At 42.9% G+C, this 27,398-nt stretch overlaps 1 protein-coding gene across 2 annotated transcripts in view; it reads right to left on the bottom strand.

Annotated features, from left to right (window-relative positions):
* Nucleotides 1-12,818: 12,818 nt before the first annotated feature.
* The window catches only part of LOC120024435 (pleckstrin homology domain-containing family G member 3), a 120,105-nt gene continuing 105,525 nt past the window's right edge, over nt 12,819-27,398 (bottom strand). Inside the window, exons 15-19 of one of the 2 annotated variants that reach the window (XM_038968672.1) lie at nt 26,928-26,938; nt 25,921-26,286; nt 24,602-24,715; nt 16,582-18,235; nt 12,819-15,416 (exon numbers count right to left, since the gene is read on the bottom strand). In XM_038968672.1, the coding sequence (XP_038824600.1) occupies nt 14,467-15,416; nt 16,582-18,235; nt 24,602-24,715; nt 25,921-26,286; nt 26,928-26,938 (3,095 nt within the window). In that variant the 3' untranslated portion in view covers nt 12,819-14,466. The remainder of the gene's footprint in view (nt 15,417-16,581; nt 18,236-24,601; nt 24,716-25,920; nt 26,287-26,927; nt 26,939-27,398) is intronic. The other variant, XM_038968673.1, reaches the window with a different exon arrangement.

Raw genomic sequence — 27,398 nt, 5'->3', positions numbered from 1 at the left:
ATCAGTAGCGCAGATCACATTGCTCCACTAACACTTTAGAGTTTCAAATAATCTCTACATCCTACTGTGTTTGGTTTAATATGGAGGAGTCATTGAATGCCACTGCCAGATTGTAGAGAAGGCGGACATTGATGTGATCAGTGATTTGAGGCACTCTTGGTGTTCGTTATGGAAGATCCTTGGCCAGGGACTGTAGTGCACTGAAGAAGTCACCTGCCTCTCCAGTCTCCTCTTGCAGGACTCCCTTACAGAAGGAGGGACAAAGTCCATAGGGTACTGGATGCCCAGGAGGATGTTATACAGGCTGAGTTTATTTGCCATGTGGCACGTATAGACAAATTCACAATAATCCATCATGCATTACACAACACAATCTGCACATACTTTCAAACAGTACAACAATGTACTGTGTGCGTTATATGAAAGTCACCAGCTTTAACGTTTGAGTCTCCACATACTGTATAGGGTTACACACATTGATAGAGAAAGTATCCTCACAGCCAAGAGAAGTGGGATGAAGTTGACCTAGAGACTGATCTAAGATCAGTTTTGGGGTTTTCCCCTCAAATGGTTAGGTAAGGATATGGGGAGGGTAAGCTGATACTAGATCAGTGCTTATAAGACCAAATTCAATCTGCTAAATATTAAATACATGTAGGTGTGAATTGTTTTCACTGACCTGACTACAGTACATCCTTCCACTTTGTGGACCATCATGGTGAGGGGTAGGCAGCCAAATTCAGTGAAGGTGCTCATGTACTGGCCTGGACATGAGAGGACTAACAAGTGACTAAGCTATTATGTCAGAAATACATTGCATTCAAAGTCAGTTTGCTTTTGAGGTTATTTCTAGCCATCCATAAGCAGTTATTAATATATATATGTATATAAAAAATGACCAGGTTAGTCTCATTGAGATTACAGATGTATTTAGCCTTTTCTTTGCCCGATGTTCCAGTTTTAAATAGGAGTTATTTAGTCTTAGCCTGGTGCACCAGACCATATGGTACAATAGCAATGTGGCTACAGCGTTTGACTTGTTAGCCAAACAAATTCATTCTCTTTACAACCTGGACCTGGAAGCCACTGCCTTTGTCAATCAAATCTGCATCATTTTAATTCAAATCTGAAACATATTTTTAATTGTAACAATGGTTAAAGGTACAATGCAGCTGCTTTTATCTCAATTTCGAATTATTTCTGGGTAACAATTAAATACCTTAATGTTATTGTTTTCATGGTCAAAAATAAACAAAAATAGCTTCTTAGCAAAGAGCAATTTATCAAGCAAGAATGTTGCTAGGACTGTCTGTGAGTGGTCTGAGTGGGGAGGGGAAACTGAAAGTAGCTGTTATTGGCAGAGAGGTTTGGAACTCTCTTTCTTATTGGTCTATTAATTAATTTTCTGCATTGTGATGTCACCATTGAAGGCCAAAACTCCATCCTACTACAACAGGCTGACATTTCAGGCATTTTCACACAGCTCTTACACTTAAAAGCTCTTACACTATCATCATTTTCACATTTCACAGTATTAGTCCAAAAAATATAGATAAAACTCAGGAAAATCACATTTCTGACTACACTGGGCCTTTAAATGAATAACCTATGGATTTTGGACAGACAAGTAGCCCTTTCATTTGCTTTGCGCTGACCAATAAATTATGGTTTTACTTTCACCGGTCCCTGGGATCTTCCGGTCCAGGTGTTGGCCAGTAAGCCCATCCCAACACCTCAAATCAAAATCAAATCAAATTGTATTTGTCACAAATACACGTGTATGGCAAGTGTAGCAAAATGCTTGTGTTTCTAGTTCCAACAGTGCAGCAATACCTAATAAGTAATATCTAACAATTTCACAACAATACACACAAATGTTAAGTAAAGGAATGGAATTAAGAATATATAAATATTTGGGCGAGTAAGGTCAGAGTGGCATAGTATAGAATACAGTAGATAGTATAGAATACAGTATATACATATGAGATGAGTAATGCAAAATATGTAAACATTATTAAAGTGACTAGTGTTCCATCTTTAAAGGCTGTATCACAACAGGCCGTGATTGGGAGTCCCATAGGGCGGCGCACAATTGGCCCAGCGTTGTCCGGGTTTGGCTGATGTAGGCTGTCATTGTAAATAAGAATTTGTTCTTAACTGACTTGCCTAGTTAAATAAAGGTTAAATATATACATTTTTTTAAATAAAATTAAAGTGGCCAGTGATTTTTAGTCTGTGTATATAGGGCAGCAGCCTCTAATGTGCTAGTGATGGCTATTTAACAGTCTGATGGCCTTGCGATAAAAGCTGTTTTTCAGTTTCTCGGTCCCAGCTTTGATGCACCTGTATTGACCTCGCCTTCTGGATGATAACGGGGTGAACAGGCGGTGGCTCAGGTGGTTGTTGTCATTGACGATCTTTTTGGCATGCCTGTGACATCGGGTGCTTCCCAGGACCATCTGGGCCATGAGCTTGGCATCCTGGGGAACCCTAAAGGGTTGGAACGGACCTCCAGTCTCTTCTTACAGGAGAACTTGTCCCACATAGTAGTAGTAGTAGTAGTAGAGAGAGACAGACACAGAGGCAGAGAGACAGACACAGAGGGAGAGACACAGACACAGAGGCAGAGAGACACATACACAGAGAGACACAGACACAGAGGCAGAGAGACACATACACAGAGAGACACATACACATAGGGAGACACAGACACAGAGAGAGAGAGACAGACACAGAGAGAGAGAGAGAGACACAGAGAGGGAGACACACAGAGAGAGAGAGACACACACACAGAGAGAGAGAGACAGAGAGAGAGAGATACACAGAGAGGGCGACACAGAGATGGAGACACAGAGAGAGAGAGACAGAGAGTGAGACAGGCACAGAGAAAGAGAGAGTAGTGATTTGAGATAGAGCTACTGTACCTGGGCAGTGTTTTTTCCTCAATTATCATATATATTATATCCCTGGCAGTAATGACTATGTGGAAAGCCCAGTTGCGCTCCTTGCATTCTTCCTCTCTGTAGAGCATCAGCAGGCCTATAACAAACGTCTTGTTGCCATGCATTCCATAGTTTCTGGAATGCACTTTCTGTCCAAGAGAGTCGTACGTGAACCTTCCATTTGTCATTATAGACCCGTCGGTAGCAGTCTGAGAGAGAGAGCGTTTCTTGAGGTAGTTTCGTAACATATTCAGTATCTCTGAGTTTTTGTGCTTTGTAGAGAAATTATCCTTACAGTTATCCACTGTGAAGGTGTATAATTTACTTTAAAAAGCACTGCAATAGACATTTTATAAGAATCTTAACAAGGACATGGCTCCAGTCAGTAGTGGTGGTGAAGCTGAAGTTGTGTAAGAAGTCAACAGAAAATGTCAATTACATTCAGTTCATGGATAGTTAAAAGTTGTCATTCAACAGGAACACAATATGTCTCAGCATCTTTTTTAATTCAATTATTTTTTTCAAGAGTCTTCCTACCATTTTGGGACTTTCAGATAATCATTGAGACATGTACACACTGCAAGGACAAGGTTTCTGAGCCCAGGCGTTCAGATCCAGACTGAGACAAATGAAGACCAGGATGAGGTTTCTGAGCCCAGGCGTTCAGATCCAGACTGAGACAAATGAAGACCAGGATGAGGTTTCTGAGACCAGGCGTTCAGATCCAGACTGAGACAAATGAAGACCAGGATGAGGTTTCTGAGACCAGGCGTTCAGATCCAGACTGAGACAAATGAAGACCAGGATGAAGTTTCTGAGCCCAGGCGTTCAGATCCAGACTGAGACAAATGAAGACCAGGATGAGGTCTCTGAGCCCAGGCGTTCAGATCCAGACTGAGACAAATGGAGACACCGGTGAAGGAAGACCCAGACTAGAAGAAGCGAAGAGTACTCTGACACCTGGTGCTCAGAACTCTGCCTTTTAGACCTGTTCACAGGTCAGCCACCTGATCTAAAGTGATACATTTACTGCAGTATTCCAAAAACATTGGGGTTTATTGAAAACCACCTCTTTAAATGAGCATACATACAGTTGAAGTTGGAAGTTTACATACACTTAGGTTGAAGTCATTAAAACTCGTTTTTCAACCACTCCACACATTTCTTGTTAACAAACTATAGTTTTGCAAGTCGGTTAGGACATCTACTTTGTGCATGACACAAGTAATTTTTCCAACAATTGTTTACAGACAGATTATTTCACTTATAATTCACTGTATCACAATTCCAGTGGGTCAGATGTTTACATACGCTAAGTTGACTGTGACTCCAGAAAATGATGTCATGTCTTTAGAAGCTTCTGATAGACTAATTGACATCATTTGAGTCAATTTGACTGTCCATGAACTGAATGTAATTTAACTTTCTGTTGACTTATTACACGTCTTCAGCTTCACCACCACTACTGACTGGAGCCATGTCCTTGTTAAGATTCTTATAAAATGTCTATTGCAGTGCTTTTTAAAGTAAATTATACACCTTCACAGTGGATAACTGTAAGGATAATTTCTCTACAAAGCACAAAAACTCAGAGATACTGAATATGTTACGAAACTATCTTAAAGGGGCAATCTGCAGTTGCTACATACATTTTTGGACTTAAAAATGAATGATATGTACCAACTGATTCCTGAAGAATATAACTTATAAATCAGGACCCAACATTTAAGCTTGTTCTACTCCAATATTTCTAAACAAAAAATATAAACAAACACCATATAGCCTCAAAACATGGTTAAAACTATAATTTTGATATCAAGGATGGTCAGCCCTTGCATCCAGAGCTATGTCTATGAATTTGAAAGTGGTTACATTTTTCCAGTCCCATTCCTCAGCTTTTTAACTAAACATGGGCGGGGATGGGCTTTGTTATTGTTTGAATTAAGGATTGCCGCTTTATGAAACTCTATCTCTTCCTCAGACTGCTAATGAAGGGTCTATAATGACCAATGGAAGGTTCACGTATGGCTCTCTTGAACAGAAAGTGCATTCCAGAAACTATGGGATGCATGGCAAACGAGACGTTTGTTAACCATAACTTATTGGTCAGCGCAAAGCAAATGAAAGGGCTACTTGTCAGCTCTAAAATCCATTGGTTATTCATTTAATAACCAATGGATTTGTAATTGTAACCATTGTTACAATTACAAATATGTTTAAGATTTTATTGACAAATGTAATGGCTTCCAGGTCCAGGGTTGTTTAGAAAGCCGAGAATGAATTTGCCTGGCTAACAATTTAAACTCTGCAGCCATATTGCTATCTTACCATATGGTCTGGCACACCAGGCTAAGACTAAATAGCTCCTATTTAGGTCTGGCACACCAGGCTAAGACTAAATAGCTCCTATTTAGGTCTGGCACACCAGGCTAAGACTAAATAGCTCCTATTTAGGTCTGGCACACCAGGCTAAGACTAAATAGCTCCTATTTAGGTCTGGCACACCAGGCTAAGACTAAATAGCTCCTATTTAGGTCTGGCGCACCAGGCTAAGACTAAATAGCTCCTATTTAGGTCTGGCACACCAGGCTAAGACTAAATAGCTCCTATTTAGGTCTGGCGCACCAGGCTAAGACTAAATAGCTCCTATTTAGGTCTGGCGCACCAGGCTAAGACTAAATAGCTCCTATTTAGGTCTGGCGCACCAGGCTAAGAATAAGTGGCTGCTTTTTGAGAATGTTTTAATCTTTCTAGAAGAGGATTTACCTCCTACTTGCTAAATAGATGTTTCATCTCAATGAGACTAACCTGGTAAAATAAAGCTTACATTTTTTTTTACTGTGCTTATGGATGGCTAGAAATAACCTCAAAAGCAAACGGACTTTGAATGCAATGTATTTCTGACATAATAGCTTAGTCACTGTTACGTTCCCCAGTTTCTGTGTCGTAGTTTGTATTTTAGTGTGTGTTTCAGATGGCTTCCTGAAATTCCCCAAGCAGCTGATTGGTCGACTCCATGGCTAATTGGAGAGCTGACCCCGCCCCCTCGTCAAGACGCCGCTGTCTCCAATTACCCATTTCTTCTGAAGCTATATAAATGCCAGTGTTCTGTTCAGAAGGGAGATCATTGCTGGGAGGAGAATGCAGAGAGAGAGATTGAGATAGAGAGAATTAAATAGCTGAGAACGGTGTTGGTTGTTTCTCAGAAAGCGATTTGGTATGTACTGTGTTAGTTTGTTGCATTATCAGATAGAGCTTATTTGATGTCCTTGGTTTCTTAGTTTGTTTGAGTAATTGTTTAATATTCTGGTTAATTTGTTCCCAGGGGGGGAGGGGAAGGCACCTAGGGAGTGCTTAGGCAAGAGGCCTGCGGGCATACATATACCCGTAGTATATTCACTGTCTAGGCACACTAGGTAAGACCTGGGCGGACCACCCCCTGTATTTTGGTTAGTGCACCAGGTGGTGCTAAGTTAGGTAAGTAGTGGGTAGGCAGGTTAGATAGGAGAGGGGGAGCTTTGACATTTACTTTCTTTGCTTTGGTTCCGTCCAGCCCCTTTTGCCCATATTACCGTGTAAAGGAATAAAGTCCTTGTAAACGGTACCACATTCTGCCTTTCTGTCATCCTTACTCACACCTACAGTCCATACCTCTTTCACTTCACGGAGAGTTGAGTTGTAGCAGGGTGTTGCGTTCCCTTTTCATAGAGGCGAGCGTAACAGTCACTTGTAACCTCCTCTCATGTCCAGGCCAGTACATGAGCACCTTCACTGAATTTGGCTGCCTACCCCTCACCATGATGGTCCACAAAGTGGAAGGATGTACTGTAGTCAGGTCAGTGAAAACAATTCACACCTACATATATTTAATATTTAGTAGATTGAATTTGGTCTTATAAGCACTGATCTAATATCAGCTTACCCTCCCCATATCCTTACCTAACCATTTGAGGGGAAAACCCCAAAACTGATCTTAGATCAGTCTCTAGGTCAACTTCATCCCACTTCTCTTGGCTGTGAGGATACTTTCTCTATCAATGTGTGTAACCCTATACAGTATGTGGAGACTCAAACGTTAAAGCTGGTGACTTTCATATAACGCACACAGTACATTGTTGTACTGTTTGAAAGTATTGTGCAGATTGTGTTGTGTAATGCATGATGGATTATTGTGAATTTGTCTATACGTGCCACATGGCAAATAAACTCAGCCTGTATAACATCCTCCTGGGCATCCAGTACCCTATGGACTTTGTCCCTCCTTCTGTAAGGGAGTCCTGCAAGAGGAGACTGGAGAGGCAGGTGACTTCTTCAGTGCACTAGTCACCGGCCAAGGAGCTTCCATAACGAACACCAAGAGAGTGCCTCAAATCACTGATCACATCAATGTCCGCCTTGTCTACAATCTGGCAGTGGCACTTGAGTTTTCTCCATATTAGCCTAAATAAAGTAGGGCGTAGAGATGATTTTAAACTAAAGCGTTAGTGGAGCAATGTGGGTTGTCGTGAGTTAACGCTTCTATCCTAGCCTGGGCCCCGTTTACACAAAGCGTTTCAGAGTAGGAGTGCTAGGATCAGTTTTGCCTGTTAAATCATAATGAATAAGAGGGGGGAAACTTGATCATAGATCAGCACTCCTACCCAGGGACGCTTTGTGAATAAGGGCCCTTATGTGCGTGTCCTTTGGTTGTTGTGGTCATCACATGCAGATCTGGAATAAGCTAATATACCGAACAAAAATATAAAACACAACAGGCAACAATTTAGAAGATTTTACTGAGTTACAGTTCATATAAGGAAATCAGTCAATTGAAATCAATTCATTAGGCCCTAATCTATGGATTTCAGATGGCAGAGCCTAGCCATGGCATAGGCCCACCCACTGGGGAGCCAGGCCCACCTACTGGGGAGCCAGGCCCACCCACGGGGGAGCCAGGCCCATCTACTGGGGAGCCCACCCACTGGGGAGCCAGGCCCACCCACTGGGGAGCCAACCTCACCCACTGGGGAGCCAACCTACTGGGGAGCCAGGCCCACCTACTGGGGAGCCAGGCCCACCTACTGGGGAGCCAGGCCCAGCCACTGGGGAGCCCACCTACTGGGGAGCCAGGCCCACCCACTGGGGAGCCCACCTACTGGGGAGCCAGGACCACCCACTGGGGAGCCAGGCCCACCCACTGGGGAGCCAGGCCCATCTACTGGGGAGCCCACCCACTGGGGAGCCAGGCCCACCCACTGGGGAGCCAGGCCCATCCACTGGGGAGCCCACCCACTGGGGAGTCAGGCCCACCTACTGGGGAGCCAGGCCCACCCACTGGGGAGCTAGGCCCATCTACTGGGGAGCCAGGCCCACCTACTGGGGAGCCCACCCACTGGGGAGCCCGGCCCAGCCACTGGGGAGCCAGTCCCAGCCAATCAGATATAATGTATCCCCACAAAGGGGCTTTATTACAGACAGAAATACTCCTCAGTTTCATCAGCTGTCCGGGTGGCTGGTCTCAGACAATCCCGCAGATAAAGACGCCGGATGTGGCGGTCTTGGGTGTGGTTACACGTGGTCTGAGGTTGTGAGGCCGGTTGGACATACTGCCAAATTCTCTAAAATTACGTTGTAGGCGGTATATGGTAGAGAATTGAACATAACATTTCCTGGCAGCAGCTCTGGTGGACATTCCGGCAGTCAGCATACCAATTGCACACTCCCTCAAAACATGAGACATCTGTGGCATTTTGTTGTGTGCCCAAACTGCACATTTTAAAGTGCCCTTTTATTGCCCCCTGCACAAGGTGCACCTGTGTAATGATCATGCTGTTTCATCAGCTTCTTGATATGCCACACCTGCCAGGTGGATGGATTAGCTTGACAAAGGATAAAATGCTACTAACAGGGATGTAAACAAATTTGTGCACAACATTTGAGAGAAATACACTTTTTTGTGCTTATGGAACATTTCTGGGATCTTTTATTTCAGCTCATGAAACATGGGACCAACAATTTACATGTTGTGTTTATATTTTTGTTCAGTATAGTATTCATGTATGATTGGAAGTGGAGAGACAGAGGAGCATAAAGGAGCATTCAAAGAGAATCTTATAACAAATAATATTACATTAGAATGAATTCTCTCACTGTATTTACTGTCACCCTTGTTTCCATGCTCTTACACTGACAATAAAATAAAACTAGAAAGGATGAAATATAACTTGTCTTTTCACTTATTTCTTGCTCTCTTATAGAGCGTTCACATGCTGTCGGAGATATCGGACGTTTTGGGGAAACTGATAATTTTATTACCCGAGTTTCACCACTGACCTTTCACCTTTTCAACCAAATGATGACAACATATTCATTTTTTTACAATCACAAATGTATCAATTTATGTTGATAACGTAGATAGTTTGACCATAATGTCAATGTTAAACAAGCTAGCTAACTTTATTATTAGCAACGTAAGCCATCTTATCAAGCTAGCTAAAACCTTATTGGTTGAAGAATTGGTCTGCCTTCAAAAGCACTTGAACACAATAATGTCAGACTTACCACATATGCCCCATTACTCATATCATTTTTCTCCCAGTCACCAAAGGGCTATTATAAACCCCTTTGGGTTCCCATTCGAACTATGATTTTGCCCGCGAGAAATGTGTAACCACTTCTGTCGCGCTTTCAAAACTTTACTAATCCTTGCTTGCGATACAGTTTTGCAAACTTTTGGAATTTTACATATACTAAAAGATACACTTCTTTTAAACAGTTTCAACACAGATTTCCCTGCAGGCAAAGTCATAGTTGAAATTTGCTGTTCCTAGTATGTTCACAAACTCAACACGCCATTGGGCTTCAACAAATATGCAAATGATTTTTGAGAAGAAAACAAATCCATTTAAAACAGTCAATTCATTGATGGGCACCAAATGGTAAACAGTAACAGCATGCAGTCACAGCAGGTCAACACTTTCTATTTGGACGTTTGCCAGCGACCCTTTATATTTGTTAGGCCTATTTACTTAGGGCGACATTTTCGTAGTTCAAAATAATTGTGGAAAGTGCAGAATTTACCATAAACCTCATAATCCGGCAGTGTGATTTAATTTGAAACTTTTCTCTGATAATGTGGTTTCATATTGTAAACACAATTGTATTTAACTGGTGCAGGAGACAGTAGGGTTCCTATGATTAAGCGCAGTGGGCTTCTCTTGAACCTCATAGGCTGCGGCTTAACCACATACTGACACCTCGCAAGGGTTACGTTTACACAGGCAGCCCAATTCTGATATTTTTCCCACTAATTGATCTTTTGACCAATCACATCGGCTCTTTTAACATCAGATCTTATCTGATTGGTCAAAAGACAAATTAGTTAAAAAAAAAAATCTGAATTGAGCTGCTTGTGTAAACGCAGCCTTAATCTTTCTACTACCACTCAGGTTACACCAATCATGTATATAAACCCAAACCCTAGATGACTGATGGGATGCCGTTTTGAAGCCGCTGCAGACATTTTTGTACTCCTCCACCATTGTAAAAAGATTGGTCTACATTCATACATTTTTCACAAGTATATTCCATTAGACACCTTAATGTATACTTTTAAATTATATTATGTGAGCTAAACATTAAAATATAAAATATATTAACATTTTCCTTAAAGTTGAATTTTTAGAGAGTACTAATCTTACAGTCCCCACTCTACAATAAATAAATGTAACATTGTCCTTTTAATTGAAACACTAGAATTCCATTCATTCCTGTTGAGGGCTGCTCATTCTGAGGAGTACCAATACGGCAGCAGGTGGCTTCAAAGCATCTCACTGGCCAATACATAGCATCAGCAATCCCGGGATTATAGAGATCATTGGTTGGCACTCAGGTCGGCAAAATGCATCAAAGTTCATTATTATATTTCTCTGTGACAAAGGCTATTCTTACACATCCTTTTTAAAACATGACAGATTTATTTACATATCATAATCATAAAGCACTACTTGTTTAGAAGTGAACGCAGTCTTGACACTAGCATCAGTTTCTCAGAAATGACATTGTTGTTTACTAATGCTACGAGTGAAAATCTTACACCTGAAAATCTCACAAACAGAATAGACAATGCAACATAACAAATGATAGAGGATCCACTTCTGCTGGATTTTCTATTCTATAATAGCTAGAAATCCATTATAGAGAATAGCTAAGGCTTATGTGAAACGCATATACGACACTCGTAATGATCTTCCCACATTCACCGTCGAGTTAATTGGTGTTCAACAACCGCGAACAACTGCATTGGTCCCATTGTCACGGCACGCTCTCCCTCCTCCCTACCCATTCTGAAAGGGTTTCCAATTACGTCGCTGACAAGTAGGAGAGCCATTTAGCAGACTGTAGTGCATTTCAAATCTACCTTCAGTGGTCCTGTGTGGATCAGTTGGTAGAGCATGGCGCTTGCAGGGTTGTGGGTTCGATTCCCGGGGCCACCCATATGTCAAATGTATGCACGGATGACAAGTCAAATTGGCATATATGCTAAATGGTATATATTATTATATAAAAAGCATGTCTGTTTAGAATCCATTGAACCATAACCCCCTCATAGCGGTCTCTTGTTACCACAAACAGCAGCTTTCCTAATTCAGGTAATGTCGGTTGTCGTCATGACATGTAGTGGTCATATCCTTTTTATGGACTGAATCATTCTAAATGTCATGATTATTTTCTAAGGAGTACGGCGAGCCTGTCCTAATATGGACACTAACAGGCTGATTACCCCGCTTGCATCGCGTGCGGCGAGCGTTGCAAAATAAATTTAGAAATCTATATTAAATTATTGCACCCACACTGCTCGCATGCGTCAACGGGTATCTGTGTTGCCAAGGGCTAAAATAGAAGTCAGTTCTATTTGTGACACAGATCGCGCTGCAAGTCCTGCCTCTCCCATCTCCTCATTGGTTTGTAGAAGCAGGTACCCACCACGTGTCACATCCTCATTGGTTATACCCACGTGGGTGACTGAAAGACGAACGAGGTCAGTGTAATGCACCTAATTTATGAAAGTTGCCAATCGCAATATAAAGTCAAGAGAAGAAAAGGCCTAGGAGAGATGACTAGAAACGATTCGCTTGACCGTTTGTGTGGATTAATTGTCGGAGGACCTTGTGCATTTCAGGTAAAATAACAACTCAATGTTTATATCCCAGGACATATTAGCTAGCAACAGCAATCTAGCCAAATAGGACAAATTAGCTAGCAAGTGCAAGCTAGCTAGCTAAATTGCCATTAAACATTTAATGCTTTTCGACCTGTCCCCAAATTAATGTAATTGGTTCAGAGTTTGTTTTGATATTTTAACCTGCGTGTCATGATCGCGTTTGGTGTGGGGGAACAAAATACATTTATGCACGATGGCGCACGCGTGCAGCCGGTTTGGGTTCCGTGTTAAGGAGATTCAACTAAACCTTATTTGTCCAGCCATGCAGCCCCAATTCTAATATGGACACCGTAAAGGAGATTCAACTAAACCTTATTTGTCCAGCCATACAGCCCCAATTCTAATATGAACACCGTAAAGGAGATTCAACTAAACCTTATTTGTCCAGCCATGCAGCCCCAATTCTAATATGAACACCGTAAAGGAGATTCAACTAAACCTTATTTGTCCAGCCATGCAGCCCCAATTCTAATATGAACACCGTAAAGGAGATTCAACTAAACCTTATTTGTCCAGCCATGCAGCCCCAATTCTAATATGGACACCGTAAAGGAGATTCAACTAAACCTTATTTGTCCAGCCATACAGCCCCAATTATTTAAAAGAAACAGAAAGACGTGATCTCCCTGACTCGAACGCACGCATGCGCACACAAGAAAAAAAAAATCTGGACATGTGAGCATTATGTGCTGTTTTAATATGGAATGTATGCCATCTCTAGGCAACACAAACATTTCTGTACAACCGTCAACATATAAGACAACATACACATACATATATACACATGTATATATATTTGTGAGTGTGTGTGTATATGTATATGTATATGTATATGTATATATATATATATATATATATACACACACACACACTCACAAATATATAAAGACAAGACAAGTAATGTTCATAAAATTGACGTTGGCTTAATAAATAAGAGGTAAATGTAGAAAGTGAAGAGAAGGAATGACCCTTGGAGTAGTGAGCAGTGACAGTAACACTTTTTAGCAGTAGAAGACCTAGACCCCTTTGACTTGGGTCCCCTGGATCTATACGTGTACACTAGTTCTCACTCTTTCAAGTTTTACGTCGACTCATTTCAATGACCTGTTGCTGTGAATGAAGTTCCTTTGGGCAGCCGAAGCAGAGAACACATACAAAGTGCACATCATTAGCCAATTAACTGAACAATAATATATATATAATCAAGGTAAGAAGTTGACTGACTAGAAAAGAGCAACACTTCATACAGGGTCTTTGATTCTCAATCCATTTGACAATTCAATGATTATATAAAATTACAAGACAATCCTTGAGCTATCACCACTTCAGGTGGGATTTACAAAGTGGTCACAGGGCAATTAATGAACCATTATATCCCAGTATGGCCATGACTCTCTCATGTGCATTTTAGTGGTCAGGCCATGTGCAGTGAAGGTTAAGTCTAGTGCAGGGTGAGAGTTCAAGGAAGGATCGTAAAGACAGCAAATTATGTAATGCTCTCAAGTTTCAGACTCAATCCCTTAATTTTCTAGTCAGCATTTCCCCCCAAAACTATTGTCGTCAGACAATATCATATATTTCTGTGTTTTCCAGTAAACAGTAGTGCTGCTATGATGCTGAGGGGCTCTCATTTCATGTCAGAGACACAGTAGCCACTGGGCCCAAACTGGTTGAATCAATGTTGTTTATGTCATTTCAACAAAACAATTCAATATAAAGACATTGAATCAACATGGTCATTGACATAAAGGAATTTAGGTAATTTGTCTTTTTTTTCACCCAACTTTTAACCTAAACCCAATGATGGTCAAAATGTTTGTTGGTTTTACTATGAATTTACATTAGTTGACAAGTCAATCAAATGTAAATCAAAACTAGACGTTGAAGTGACATCTGTGCCCAGTGGGTAGCCACCCTAGAAAGAAAACTAAGTACATTTCGCTCCCTCCAAAGAATTGATTTCTTCAATTATGCAATACAATTGCCTTATGATGGAACAACACAAGCTATACAAAAGGTGCTTTAGACAGACATCATTTCAGGATCAAGAGAGGGTTCTCTTGAGTATTGTACATAGATATTTAAACATTTCTATGCAACATTTGAGACAAAACAACTACATTTTCCCTGGGCTGTCACTATAACCGCTTCTATGTACACAGAAAGTTTGACAGCAAAGCTTAAGTCATTACATTGCAGTACAGGACTGACCAACATGCACACCGAATCCTAACTTGAGATCAGCATACCAGGCTCTTAAACCCTTTAGTTGATGAAAAATATGAACAGAATAAAAGGTTACTTAAAGTTTACTGGTGCTATTCACCTCAAGTTAAGGAATTTTTGTCTCAAGTTTTTCACCACGTTCTGTTGACTAGCATCTGTCTTTTTGACCAAGTTCATGGCAGTTTTCTGGGCATCGTCAAGCATTTCATTTGAGGGTGGACCCTTGTCAAGTTCCTTGCCCCTCCCACTCAAGGGTACTGACTCTGCCTTAGCCCCGCCCTCCTCCCGTTGCCTATACTCATCTGACTCCTGATAGGCCCGGCAGCGGTCGATCACAGCCATGATGGAGATTTTCTCTCTAGTGGTCGGTGAACGGATCTGGACATAGCTATCTATGTCCTCTACCACCTCTACTCTCCTTGCCCTGAGTACCATCTCCAGTGGTTCTGCAGAGCTGGATTCTGTCTCAGGCTCCGGAACCTTCTCCACAACAACGACCCTGTGGTCATTGGGCATGGTGGCCTGTGCTGAGATGTAGTAACTGTCATTAGGGACATCATCCTGGAGGTTCTGCAGCTCACTCAGATGCAGCCCACTCAGCCTCTGGTCCAGTGACCCGGCCCTGTGGAGCCTAGCCAACCCCTCTCCAGGCCCAGGGTCCCTGCTGAGGTGGGGTCTGTATGCCGGAGCCTCGACCGTACCAGAAGCAGTGACTAAGCTGGAGCAGAAGCTTGAGCGCCTTTTGGGGCCGCTGTCCATTCTCTCAGGAACTGAACGGCTTCGGTTAACTGGTGGCAGCTGGGACTGATCTTTGTCCGAGCTGGCATACTTGCAGCGAAGTGTCCGCACGTCGGGCCAGTTAAAAGCCTCGGTAGGCGTAGGATTGAGTGGGCTCTTGGCGGACATGCGGCCGGGTGAAAGGACCCGGGGACTGCCCAAAGAGCTAGGCATGTGAGCAGGGTTGGGAGATATGGCTATAGGACTCAACTCCTGGAGAGTGCTCATACGATCAAACGAGAGCAGGGGCAGCGTCAAGTTGGGTTTACCTGTAAAACACAAAGCACACCACATAAACAAGACTTAACAGGAAGTATCTGAGCGTCAGAGAATCAGAATAAGTTGAAAGTTCTGTTTTTATTTTGGGCATTCTCGTGTGGTATACTGTAATTCTCCGAAGGGACACTGCGGTCTATATTGCTTAGTAGTAGTTTTGGTATCTTCAGGTATGTTTACATGCACACAATATTCACGATTATTGTGAATACTCTGAGTAAAACAATATTCTGAGTAATGACAAATCTACAATGCACTACAAAACATCACATTCGCGTTCTGTCAGCATAGTTTTTTGACTGCTACTCAGGCAGCATATTACGAAGGCAGCGCAAGACATTTCTTCCAGTTTCCAGAAGCTTCAGTGACTTGTGTCGGGTTCAGGAAAATAGAGTCAAAATGCGTGCTTTAAGTGCTGCTGTACTGCTCATGCTGCCAATGTAGTAGGCTGCATTGACAACAGTGGGAGCTTATCGTGAGCTCCGTCTCATGTCCGTCACGACCGCTAATATACCCACGACAACGACATACCAATGACACAATTTAGCAAACAAGCTAAATTGGCTGGATAATACTAATTAGCATTGCTAAAACCAGCTACTCATCATCCTACCTTGACTCACCCAATGCCTTCTCTTCTGGAGTAAGTTGCTTTCCTGTGCGCTTGTTTGCCGAAAAGTATTCAGAGAAAGAGCAATACTCCGATTAAGGCTTTTACTTGTCCTAATAATCCTATAATAATGTGGAAAATAGCTCGATATTCAACCTATTTTACTCGGAGTATGCTTACTCTAATTAAGACCTTACTCTGCCTTACTCAGAGTATTGCCATAGTCGAAGTAATACTGGTTTAGTGTGCATGTAAACTACATAGGCCGCATAAATAAAAACTGTATGATTTGCTAAGCAATCTATTAGTAAACTTTTCCATCAAATCTTCCCCTCAATGTGGGCAGCCCTATCAGTCACTGGAAACCGATATTTGCCAGGCTAATAGGAGAGCACCTCCTAGCGAGGCTAAGACTAGTTCAAACCCTACTTGGTAAAAAGAATTACACAGCACTTCTTGAGGCACAACACTTAGGGACAAACAAAGCTCTTTCCTACCTGAGTGCACATCATTTAGAAAAACACAACACTCTTCCATATCTTCCGTACCTGAGCTCTCTGGCTTCTCTTCGATCACACAGGGCAGATTCTTCTTTCCAAACAGGACATCTCGCTGCCTAGGAGCTGGTGTGGTGCACTTGATACGCTGGCTGTACTGCCGGGCCAACTGGAAAACTTTGTTCTTAGCCATCTCCGCATCGTCCGGCGACTGAGGCTCCTTGCTGGCCTCCTCCCCTTCCTCAGCCCTCAACTGGATGACCCTGGGCAAAGGAGCTCTGGAAAGCCTACCCTCGTCAACCCTGGATCTGCGGGGATCCCTCACACTCGCTGTACGGCCAAGCCCAAACACCTTGCTCTTGATGGGCGAAGGGCTCATGGACTCTTCAGTGATGGTGCTCAGGTCAGCTTCCTCCAGTATCATAAAGGAATCGTCAGGCTCCAATTCAGAGTTCTTCTTTGGAGTCTGGCTCCTTCTGCACAGGCTTGGACCAGCGACTCTAGAGGTCTTCTGTTGAGCCTTGCTGTCTTTCACAGGGCCTCTGGCCTCTCCCTGGGATCTGCTCCCTTTTTTCTCCATGTCCTGCCAAACCTTGATCATCTCAGATGAAGGTCGGAACTCCTCGTCCTGGATGTGCCTCTCCTGTAAACCCTGAGACCGGTCCTTTCTCTCTGCCTCTGAACCCACCACCTCAGGCCTCTTACTTCTCTCCAGCTCCAGTGAGTCAAATGATGCACTGGAGGTCATGCAGTCCCAGACATTTGGAGCCTTGGATGAATCAGGTTCTGAAGTGGAAGGGTGAGGTGCAGAGGAAGTGGCCAAGGCTGATGTATCACTTTTCTCTGCGCCAGGGCTCTCGTCCGAACTGTTGAACCAGCTGACAGAGTTCTTGACAAGGCCAGTAGGGATGTAGGTCAGGCTTTCCCTGCGCCTGAGGCTGAAGTTGGCATCCTGGTGCTCGGCAGTCTCGTAGTAGCTTTTGATTTTGTCAATGAGCAACTGGTCCTGCTTGGATAGGGTAGAGTCTCTCCTCCTGTGGATCTCAAAGAGGCTGTCATCCCTCGGAGAAAGCATAGTCAGATCCGTTCCGCCAAAGTTGTCCTGGGTTGGTTCGAAGCAGGCGCTGTTCAGCCAGTGGGGGCGTTCATTGGCTTCGCCGCCAAGGCTGAGGGTGCTGCCAGTCCGGCTGGGAAGGCGTGGCGAGGGGCAGCCAAGGGAGCGGGCATCATCCGTGCTGCCTCGCCTGGCGGTGTTGGTGAAGTGCTCCGCGATGGCACTGGCTTGATTCAGTACGGAGGGAGGTAGAATGCTGCTGGGCCCGCTCTCCTGTGCTGCTGCTACTTCCTCTTCTTCTGAAGATTCTGCACTGCTCAATGTTTTTATGTCATCTGACTGAGATGCTGATGACGCCCCGGTCTGTTCCTCCATCGCATCCTCCTTGTCACTCTGGGTCTCTGGTACCTCCATCCTGGGGGGAGTGGTGCAGACCTTGGTGGGAGTGGTGCAGACCTTGGTGGGAGTGGTGCAGACCTTGGTGGGAGTGGTGCAGACCTTGGTGGGAGTGGTGCAGACCTTGGGGGGAGTGGTGCAGACCTTGGGGGGAGTGGCAGAAGCATTCTCTGGGTCCGAGGGAGCTGGCTTAAGCCTTTCAGTGGACTCCGAGGCAGAGGTCTTGGTCTGGAGCAGCGGCTTGTCCTGAGGAGCCTTGGAGAAAAAGTGTAATTCTGAGTAAGAGCACAAAAGCAACCTCCATCCTTAAATCTGCAATTTATAACTTTTTGGGGTGACCCAAATTCACATAGAAATCGGAGTTGTAGATCTGTAATTTCCATTGAAAGCAAGTGTAAGAAGGGGTAGAAGTGTTCTATGTGCGCTGTTTCTATACTTTCCTTAAGTTTCGCTTTTGCGTCTTTTACTTTAGGTTTTGTACAACAGATTCAAACAGATGAAAGTACTATATTTTTGGTTACTGAAAAAATATTTCACAGCGGTTTAGATGGTACAATGATTCTCTACACTATGCATTGCTTAGTTAGTCACAAACTGAAATTAGGCAAACTATTCACATTTTTGCCACCAGGAACTGGCAGAGGGATTTCTGCATATTGCACATTTAACATTCATCAATTCTCTAAACAAGTGAAGTCTTTTTCAAAATACACTGAAAACAAACAATGCAAAATGTGCATCTTTAAAAATGTGTCAGTACCTGGGTAGTTCCATGAATTTAGTGCTTGTGCAACTTTGATGGGGGTAGGGCTGGGTGACATGGCCTAAAAATGATATCTAGATTTTTTCAGATTTATGAGCGATTCACGATATACAGTCGTGGCCAAAAGTTTTGAGAATGACACAAATATTAATTTCCACAAAGTCTGCTGCTTCAGTGTCTTTAGATATTTTTGTCAGATGTTACTATGGAATAGTGAAGTATAATTACAAGCATTTCATAAGTGTCAAGGGCTTTTATTGACAATTACATGAAGTTGATGCAAAGAATCAATATTTGCAGTGTTGACCCTTCGTTTTCAAGACCTCTGCAATCCGCCCTGGCATGCTGTCAATTAACTTCTGGGCCACATCCTGACTGATGGCAACCCATTCTTGCAAAATCAATGCTTGGAGTTTGTCAGAATTTGTGGGTTTTTGTTTGTCCACGCGCCTCTTGAGGATTGACCACAAGTTCTCAATGGGATTAAGGTCTGGGGAGTTTCCTGGCCATGGACCCAAAAGATCGATGTTTTGTTCCCCGAGCCACTTAGTTATCACTTTTGCCTTATGGCAAGGTGCTCCATCATGCTGGAAAAGGCATTGTTTGTCACCAAACTGTTCCTGGATGGTTGGGAGAAGTTGCTTTCGGAGGATGTGTTGGTACCATTCTTTATTCATGGCTGTGTTCTTAGGCAAAATTGTGAGTGAGCCCACTCCCTTGGCTGAGAAGAAACCCCACACATGAATGGTCTCAGGATGCTTTACTGTTGGCATGACACAGGACTGATGGTAGCGCTCACCTTGTCTTCTCCGAACAAGCTTTTTTTCCGGATGCCCCAAACAATCGGAAAGGGGATTCATCAGAGAAAATGACTTTACCCCAGTCCTCAGCAGTCCAATCCCTGTACCTTTTGCAGAATATCAGTCTGTTCCTGATGTTTTTTTCTGGAGAGAAGTGGCTTCTTTGCTGCCCTTCTTGACACCAGGCCATCCTCCAAAAGTCTTTGCCTCACTGTGCATGCAGATGCACTCACACCTGCCTGCTGCCATTCCTGAGCAAGCTCTGTACTGGTGGTGCCCCGATCCCACAGCTGAATCAACTTTAGGAGATGGTCCTGGCACTTGGACTTTCTTGGGGGCCCTGAAGCCTTCACAACAATTGAACCGCTCTCCTTGAAGTTCTTGATGATCCGATAAATGGTTGATTTAGGTACAATCTTACTGGCAGCAATATCCTTTCCTGTGAAGCCCTTTTTGTGCCAAGCAATGATGACGGCACGTGTTTCCTTGCAGGTAAACATGATTGACAGAGGAAGAACAATGATTCCAAGCACCACCCTCCCTTTGAAGCTTCCAGTCTGTTATTCGAGCTCAATCAGCATGACAGAGTGATCTCTAGCCTTGTCCTCGTCAACACTCACACCTGTGTTAACCAGAGAATCACTGATATGTCAGCTGGTCCTTTTGTGGCAGGGCTGAAATGCAGTGGAAATGTTTTTGGGGGATTCAGTTCATTTGCATGGCAAAGAGGGACTTTGCAATTCATCTGTTCACTACATAACATTCTGTAGTATATGCAAATTGCCATCATGCAGACTGCGAAAATTAATATTTGTGTCATTCAACTTTTGGCCACTGCATTACGAACAGTCAGCAATAATCTAATGAATTCAGGGCTTGTGTAATTATACCTAGGCTAAATATAAGCCTTCCACAACCATAAGACCCATTCATTATTTTATTATTTTATCAAAATAGTTTAACCTGCTTTTTTTGCAATAAATCACTGATCTGGCTTTCAAGTCTGTCTATGAAAATGCCCTTTTTGTTACAAATTTTACTAGAACCATGCATAATGCACATTCACTAATAACATTTTGTAGCAGGCATTAGGCTGTAGAAAACTAAGAGGTTTCATCAACAATCTCTCAAGCCCACGTGCTAGTGAATAGCCAGATAATATTTATATTTAAAGTTTAACCAACTTAAATCTATTTGTCAGCTAACAAGGTGGAACAGTTGAATTGTTATGAACACACCCTTATGTATGCTTGAGAACAAGCGGACGTAAACTCTCCTAAAAAACTAAATATAACAAAACCTTGATTCTTGCGATACAGGCATTTGGAATATAGCGCTAAAACATTTTCTGAGCATTTTTTCATGGGAGTAGAGAAAATGTTTGCTGCAATTCTACACATTTTGATATTCATCACATTCCCAGTGGGTCAGAATTTTACATACACTCAATTAGTATTTGGTAGCATTGCCTTTAAATTGTTTAACTTGGGTCAAACGTTTCAGGTAGCCTTCCACAAGCTTCCCACAATAAGTTGGGTGAATTTTGGCCCATTCCTCCTGACAGAGCTGGTGCAACTGAGTCAGGTTTGTAGGCCTCCTTGTTCTCGCACACCCTTTTTCAGTTCTGCCCACAAATGTTCTATAGGATTGAGGTCAGGGCTTTGTGATGGCCACTCCAATACCTCGACTTTGTTGTCCTTAAGCCATTTTGCCACAACTTTGGCAACTTTGCTTGGGGTCATTGTCCATTTGGAAGACTCATTTGCGACCAAGCTTTAACTTCCTGACTAATGTCTTGAGATGTTGCTTCAATATATCCACATAATTTTCCTCCCTCATGATTTCATCTATTTTGTGAGGTGCACCAGTCCCTTCTGCAGCAAAGCACCCCCACAGCATGATGCTGCCACCCCTGTGCTTCACGGTTGGAATGGTGTTCTTCGCCTTGCAAGTCTCCCCCTTTTCCCTCCAAACATAACAGGTCATTATGGCCAAACAGTTCTATTTTTGTTTCATCAGACCAGAGGACATTTCTCCAAAAAGTACGATCTTTGTCCCCATGTGCAGTTGCAAACCGTAGTCTGGCTTTTTTATGGCGGTTTTGGAGCAGTGGCTTCTTCCTTGCTGAGAGGCCTTTCAGGTTATGTCGATATAGGACTCGTTTTTATTGTGGATATAGATACTTTTGTACCTGTTTCCTCCAGCATCTTCACAAGGTCCTTTGCTGTTGTTCTGGGATTGATTTGCACTTTTCACACCAAAGTACGTTCATCTCTAGGAGACAGAACGCGTCTCCTTCCTGAGCGGTATGACATCTGCGTCGTCCAAAGGTGTTCATGCTTGCGTACTATTGCTTGTACAGATGAACGTGGTACCTTCAGGCATTTTGAAATTGCTCCCAAGGACGAACAAGACTTGTGGAGGTCTACAATTTTTTTTCTGAGGTCTTGGCTGATTTCTTTTGATTTTCCCATGATGTCAAGCAAAGAGGCACTGAGTTTGAAGGTAGGCCTTGAAATACATCCACAGGTACACCTACTATTTGCTCAAATTATGTCAATTAGCCTATCAGAAGCTTCTAAAGCCATTATATAATTTTCTGGAATTTTCCAAGCTGTTTAAAGGCACAGTCAACTTAGTGTATGTAAACGTCTGACCCACTGGAATTGTGTTACAGTGAATTTTAAGGGAAATAATCTGTCTGTAAACAATTGTTGGAAAAATTACTTGTGTCATGCACGAAGTAGATGTCCTAACCGACTTGCCAAACCTATAGTTTGTTAACAAGAAATGTGGAGTGGTTGAAAAACTAGTTTTAATGACTCCATAAGTGTATGCAAACTTCCAACTTCAACTGTATACAGGGTATTTGGGAAGTGTTCAGACCCCTTGACTTTTTCCACATTTTGTTACGTTACAGCCAATTTTCTAAAATGAATAAAATATTTTTCTCCTCAATCTACACACAATACCCCATAATGACAAAGCAAAACTGGAAAAAAATAAATGTAATATCACATTTTCTTTAGTATTCAGACCCTTTACTCAGTACTTTGTTGAAGCACCTTACAGCCTCGAGTCTTCTTGGGTATGACGCTACAAGCTTGGCACAGCTGTATTTGGGGAGTTTCTCCCATTCTTCTCTGCAGATCCTCTCAACCTTTGTCAGGTTGGTCGGGGAGCGTCGCTGCACAGCTATTTTCAGGTCTCTCCAGAGATGTTCGACTGAGTTCAAGTCCGGGCTCTGGCTGAGCCACTCAAGAACATTCAGAAACTTGTCCCAAAGCCACTCCTGCATTGTCTTGGCTGTGTGCTTAGGGTCATTGTCCTGTTGGAAGGTGAACCTTCGCCCCAGTCTGAGGTCCTGAGAGCTCTGGAGCAGGTTTTCATCAAGTATCTCTCTGTACTTCGCTCTGTTCATATTTCCCTCGATCCTGACTAGTCGCTCAGTCCCTGCCGCTGAAAAACATCTCCACAGCATGTTGCCACCATCATGCTTCACCGTAGGGATGTTGCCAGGTTTCCTCCAGACATGCATGGTTTCATCAGACCAGAGAATCTTGCTTTAAGGTGCCTTTTGGCATACTCCAAGCGGACTGTCATGTGCCTTTTACTGAGGAGTGGCTTCCGTCTGGCCACTCTACCATAAAGGCTTAATTGATGGAGTGCTGCAGAGATGGTTGTCCTTCTTGAAGGTTCTCTCATCTCCACAGAGGAACTCTAGAGCTCTGTCAGAGTGACCATCGGGTTCTTGGTTCACCTCCCTGACCAAGGCCCCGATTACTCTTTTTTGCGGGGCGGCCAGCTCTAGGAAGAGTCTTGGTGGTTCCAAACTTTTTCCATTTAAGAATGATGGAGGCCACTGTGTTCTTGGGGACCTTTTAAAGCTACAGAAATATTTTGGTACCCTTCCCCAGATCTGTGCCTCGACACAATCATGTCTCGGAGCTCTACGGACAATTCCTTCGACCTCATGGCTTGGTTTTTGATCTTACATGCACGGTCAACAGTGGGACCTTACAAAGACAGGTGTGTGTCTTTCCAAATCATGTCCAATCAATTGAATTTACCGCAGGTGGACTACAATCAAGTTGCGGAAACATCTCAAGGATGATCAATGGGAACAGGATGCACCTGAGCTTAATTTCAAGTCTCATAACAAAGGGTCTGAATACTTATGTAAATAAGGTATTTCTGTTTTAAATGTGTCATTATGGGGTATTGTGTGTAGACTGATGAAGAAAAACATTAATTTAATCAATTTTAGAATAAGGCTGTGATGTAATAAAATGTGGAATAAGTCAAGGGGTCTGAATGCTTTCCGAATACACTGTATGTGTGTGTGTGTATATATATTTAGTGGAGCTTGCATTCAATTGCCCCTACCTGTTGCACACAAAAAGCTTCCATTCCCTGTCACAAAGAGATTGATGGCTGATTTAAGATGACGTTGTCAACCATGTTACTTTATTTGGCATAGAGTATTTTTTATACATAACCTCAAGATGGGAGGGAATATGTGTTTTTTTTAGGTTGAAAATGTGCTCTTTATGACAGAATGTTAAAATGAAGTGAATCCCCCCCCCTAGCCAAGTTAGGCTACTCAAAAGGCACCTAATTGTTGGAGCGACCCACCTATAAACCTCACATGATCTACAGTACCATTTTATCTTCCAGATTCTGACACGTTATGTTGCTGTGACAGAATGAATCTGAAGCAGAACGTTAGGTTGGACAGAGCTTCTAATCTGAGAGGCAAGGTGAAGTATTTTGGAAGAGACACATTGACCCAGACAGGCCACTTCTACTGCCATCATTCGATGGAAGACATCAGTCAAGACAGATGGGCACAACGTGTCACTGAATAATGTCAGCGGCACTGGCTGAAGCAGGGAAAGTGGTGAAGACAAAAGCCAGAAATTTGAGACAGATGAAAGTGGAGTGGACAGCAGATGAGTAATGTTTTCCCTCCATCCCCAAGATGATGTTTGATTTTTCACAGTTTCAGACAGTACAGTGAGGAGGCACAAACACCAACCAGCTCTGTCACTCCTTTACCTTTTCCACGATGGAGGTGCTTTGCTCTGTCCCTGACTGTAACACAGGACCAGATGAAATCCCATTCTCTTTGTAAGACCCATTCTCCTCAATTACATCGTCTCCCTCTTCATCCTTCAGGAAGAAAAATATATTTTTAGAACCAGGTTTAAAATATTTAGAATTAGCTTCCTAACCTCAGCCAAGACAGGGCTAATGCATCTTGATAAGCAATAATACAATATTTGTCTTCAAGATTGTTTTCATAAAATTGTATAAATTGACAATAAATCTGTTATTTTTGACCCTATAGTCTTATAGTCTCAAATTACAAGAGTGAAAAATGATACCGGTCTGTTTGAGATGTACATAGTAAGAATGGGACTCATTATTTGAGTCTGAAAATACAGACGGCAACACATTTGGAAGGGGATTAAAGCCAGGTAAAGCCTGTGTTGTGAATCAGCAAACTTCATTATCAACAGCCCACTCTATGCGCACAAGATTAGTTGATCAATCCCAGCAGACATGCAAATCAGTGTTGTGTTAACAGACGACGCTAATGTCAGACTGACACTCAAGTAGAAGCAAACGCTTATTTTAGTTCAGCATAAATAAACAGACAAATAAGAAAATACCGGGGGGATGTTTTTAGAGACATAGCTGGTTTAAACAGGACACTATGCATGCAGAACTTCTTCAGGACTGGTCAGTAGTTTAGAGCACAAACAGAAAGGGTGACACCTATTTTCTTAGTATGTACCTGTCCTGGGAGCAGTGTCAGAGTGAGACGTTGGAGCCAAGGTTTGTGCTAAACAGAGATGAGGGCAGTTACCTACCCTTTTTAATTCCCTTTTTAATTCCTTTTAAATTGAGAGATTCACAAGAGGCAATGACAACGACATTGTAAATGGCAGCAAAACAACAAAGGTCATTTTGTCAGTTAAATAGAAATGAATAAGGTTCCATTCGTCCCCTTGCTTTTGCAGCACCGGCAGTCACTCAAACATGCACAAAGCACAGTCAATCAACATAAGCAGCGTTAGAGGTGCTCCGGGAGTATGACGATCATGCATCTATTAGTCTAACGCAGTCGAATGTAGAAAGCATTGAGACAAAGAGCATCCATGCTTAGACGGAGCATCATTCATAAAAGTCAGTCGCCGTTTGCAGGATACGAATAGCATTGACATGGGGTTATCCAAGACATTAGTAGGTTATGACTGACAAGACTCTGGGCTAGACTAGGGTGGACCAACGTGGCCAAGCTGGGGACTGGAGGGGGTAGCTACAAAGCTTAGAAGAAGAAGGAAACCCGATGGTGGCAGCTAGAGCCTCACCGTTGTGACCCCCATGGAAAGCAAAGCCCTGGCTCTATAGTGCCAGCAGGAGATGGCGGCCAGCATGGAACTGGCAAAGTCCTCTACCTGGTCTTCCTCCATCAGAATATCATCCGAGTCACATTCCTCCCCCAGAGTCGCCCTGCCCTTGTGGGATGCTGACCCTGTCCTCGGCTCCTCAATGTCACTGGGGCTTAGCCTCTCAAGAGAGTTCTTCCTAAGGCCCATATCCTCCTCCTCTTCTTCCTCCTCCACACTAGGCCTCTCAGCCTCGGACTCACCTAGGCTCGAGCCCAGGGTGCTGACACTAGCGGCTGCCTGAATGGAGCGCGGGTCGTCTGGTAGGGCCCCTTCGCTGTCTGCGTGCTGTAGCGTGAAGTCACACAGATCACACAATGCATTTTGTCTGACGAACCACCTCAAGACCTATTCAGTAAAGCCTGTTGGGTATCTCCACACACTCAGCAAATACCATGGATTGTGTGAAAACATGAGTCCTATTACAAAAATCGTCTCATACCCACATGTGGTGACATTATAGAGCTACAATAAATCCCAGACAGAGCAACAGGATGGTTCCTATTAAGACCCCTAGGGTGCCTGGGAATAAGACACTGATTGCCAATTGACAAGACACATGCATTTCACATTGAGTTCAGAGTTCCCCCCACCTCTGGATAAGACACTGCATGGAGTGAAAATTTTATAGAATTCTGTTAATTTGTTCTGAAATAATCATGAGAAAGCAACCATTGAGGGCAGTTCCAAAATATAACATTTAATTTCCTGAATTGAAGCCCACTAAATTAAATATGTCAATCTCCAGATGTACGTTTCCTCTCACTTAAGAAAAAGCCTTCCTTTCTATGTTAGCCATCTTTGAACGGCATGTAACCGACATTATTAACCGTAAATTCCCCTCGGCTTTGAGAGCAGAGATGAGTGCAGCATAATAGGGCACGTGTTTGTTATCAAGGACAATTTAAAATGGATCACTCTGGGCTTACCTTGAGGACGGCTGTAGGATCCCCACCGATAACAGGACAGGTGAACAAGGGAAGATAAATATTTAAAAATGTTTAAGAAAAAGGGACAAAGAGCAAAGTATTCAGTCAATTGTAATTAAACAAGTCTATGATAAGCCAAATCAAAATGCACGCAATGACAATGATACCTCCCTGATAATGAAATTGAGTTCTCTTCTCCAATGAATTAGTCTAATCTCCTTAGACGAAATCTTGCCAAAGATTCATATGACTGACAGTTCCATATTGAGTTTGGAAAATTAATTAGTCAGTCTGCAATCTGACATCATTGTTTGCTTGGACTAAACCTAGCTCACTGTCACACCACACAAGGTGCATGAGAAAATAACATGGATAATGCTAATGTCACATTTTTCACTAAAAAGTCTGAATCAATCGAATGGGCAACAGACACTGATCGGCGCTCCAAACCACATTTGACTACTAGAAAAG

The sequence above is a fragment of the Salvelinus namaycush genome, chromosome 29, assembly GCF_016432855.1.
Source record: "Salvelinus namaycush isolate Seneca chromosome 29, SaNama_1.0, whole genome shotgun sequence".
NCBI classification, from domain to species: Eukaryota; Metazoa; Chordata; class Actinopteri; order Salmoniformes; family Salmonidae; genus Salvelinus; species Salvelinus namaycush.
This window is presented reverse-complemented; position numbering and strand designations above follow the sequence as displayed.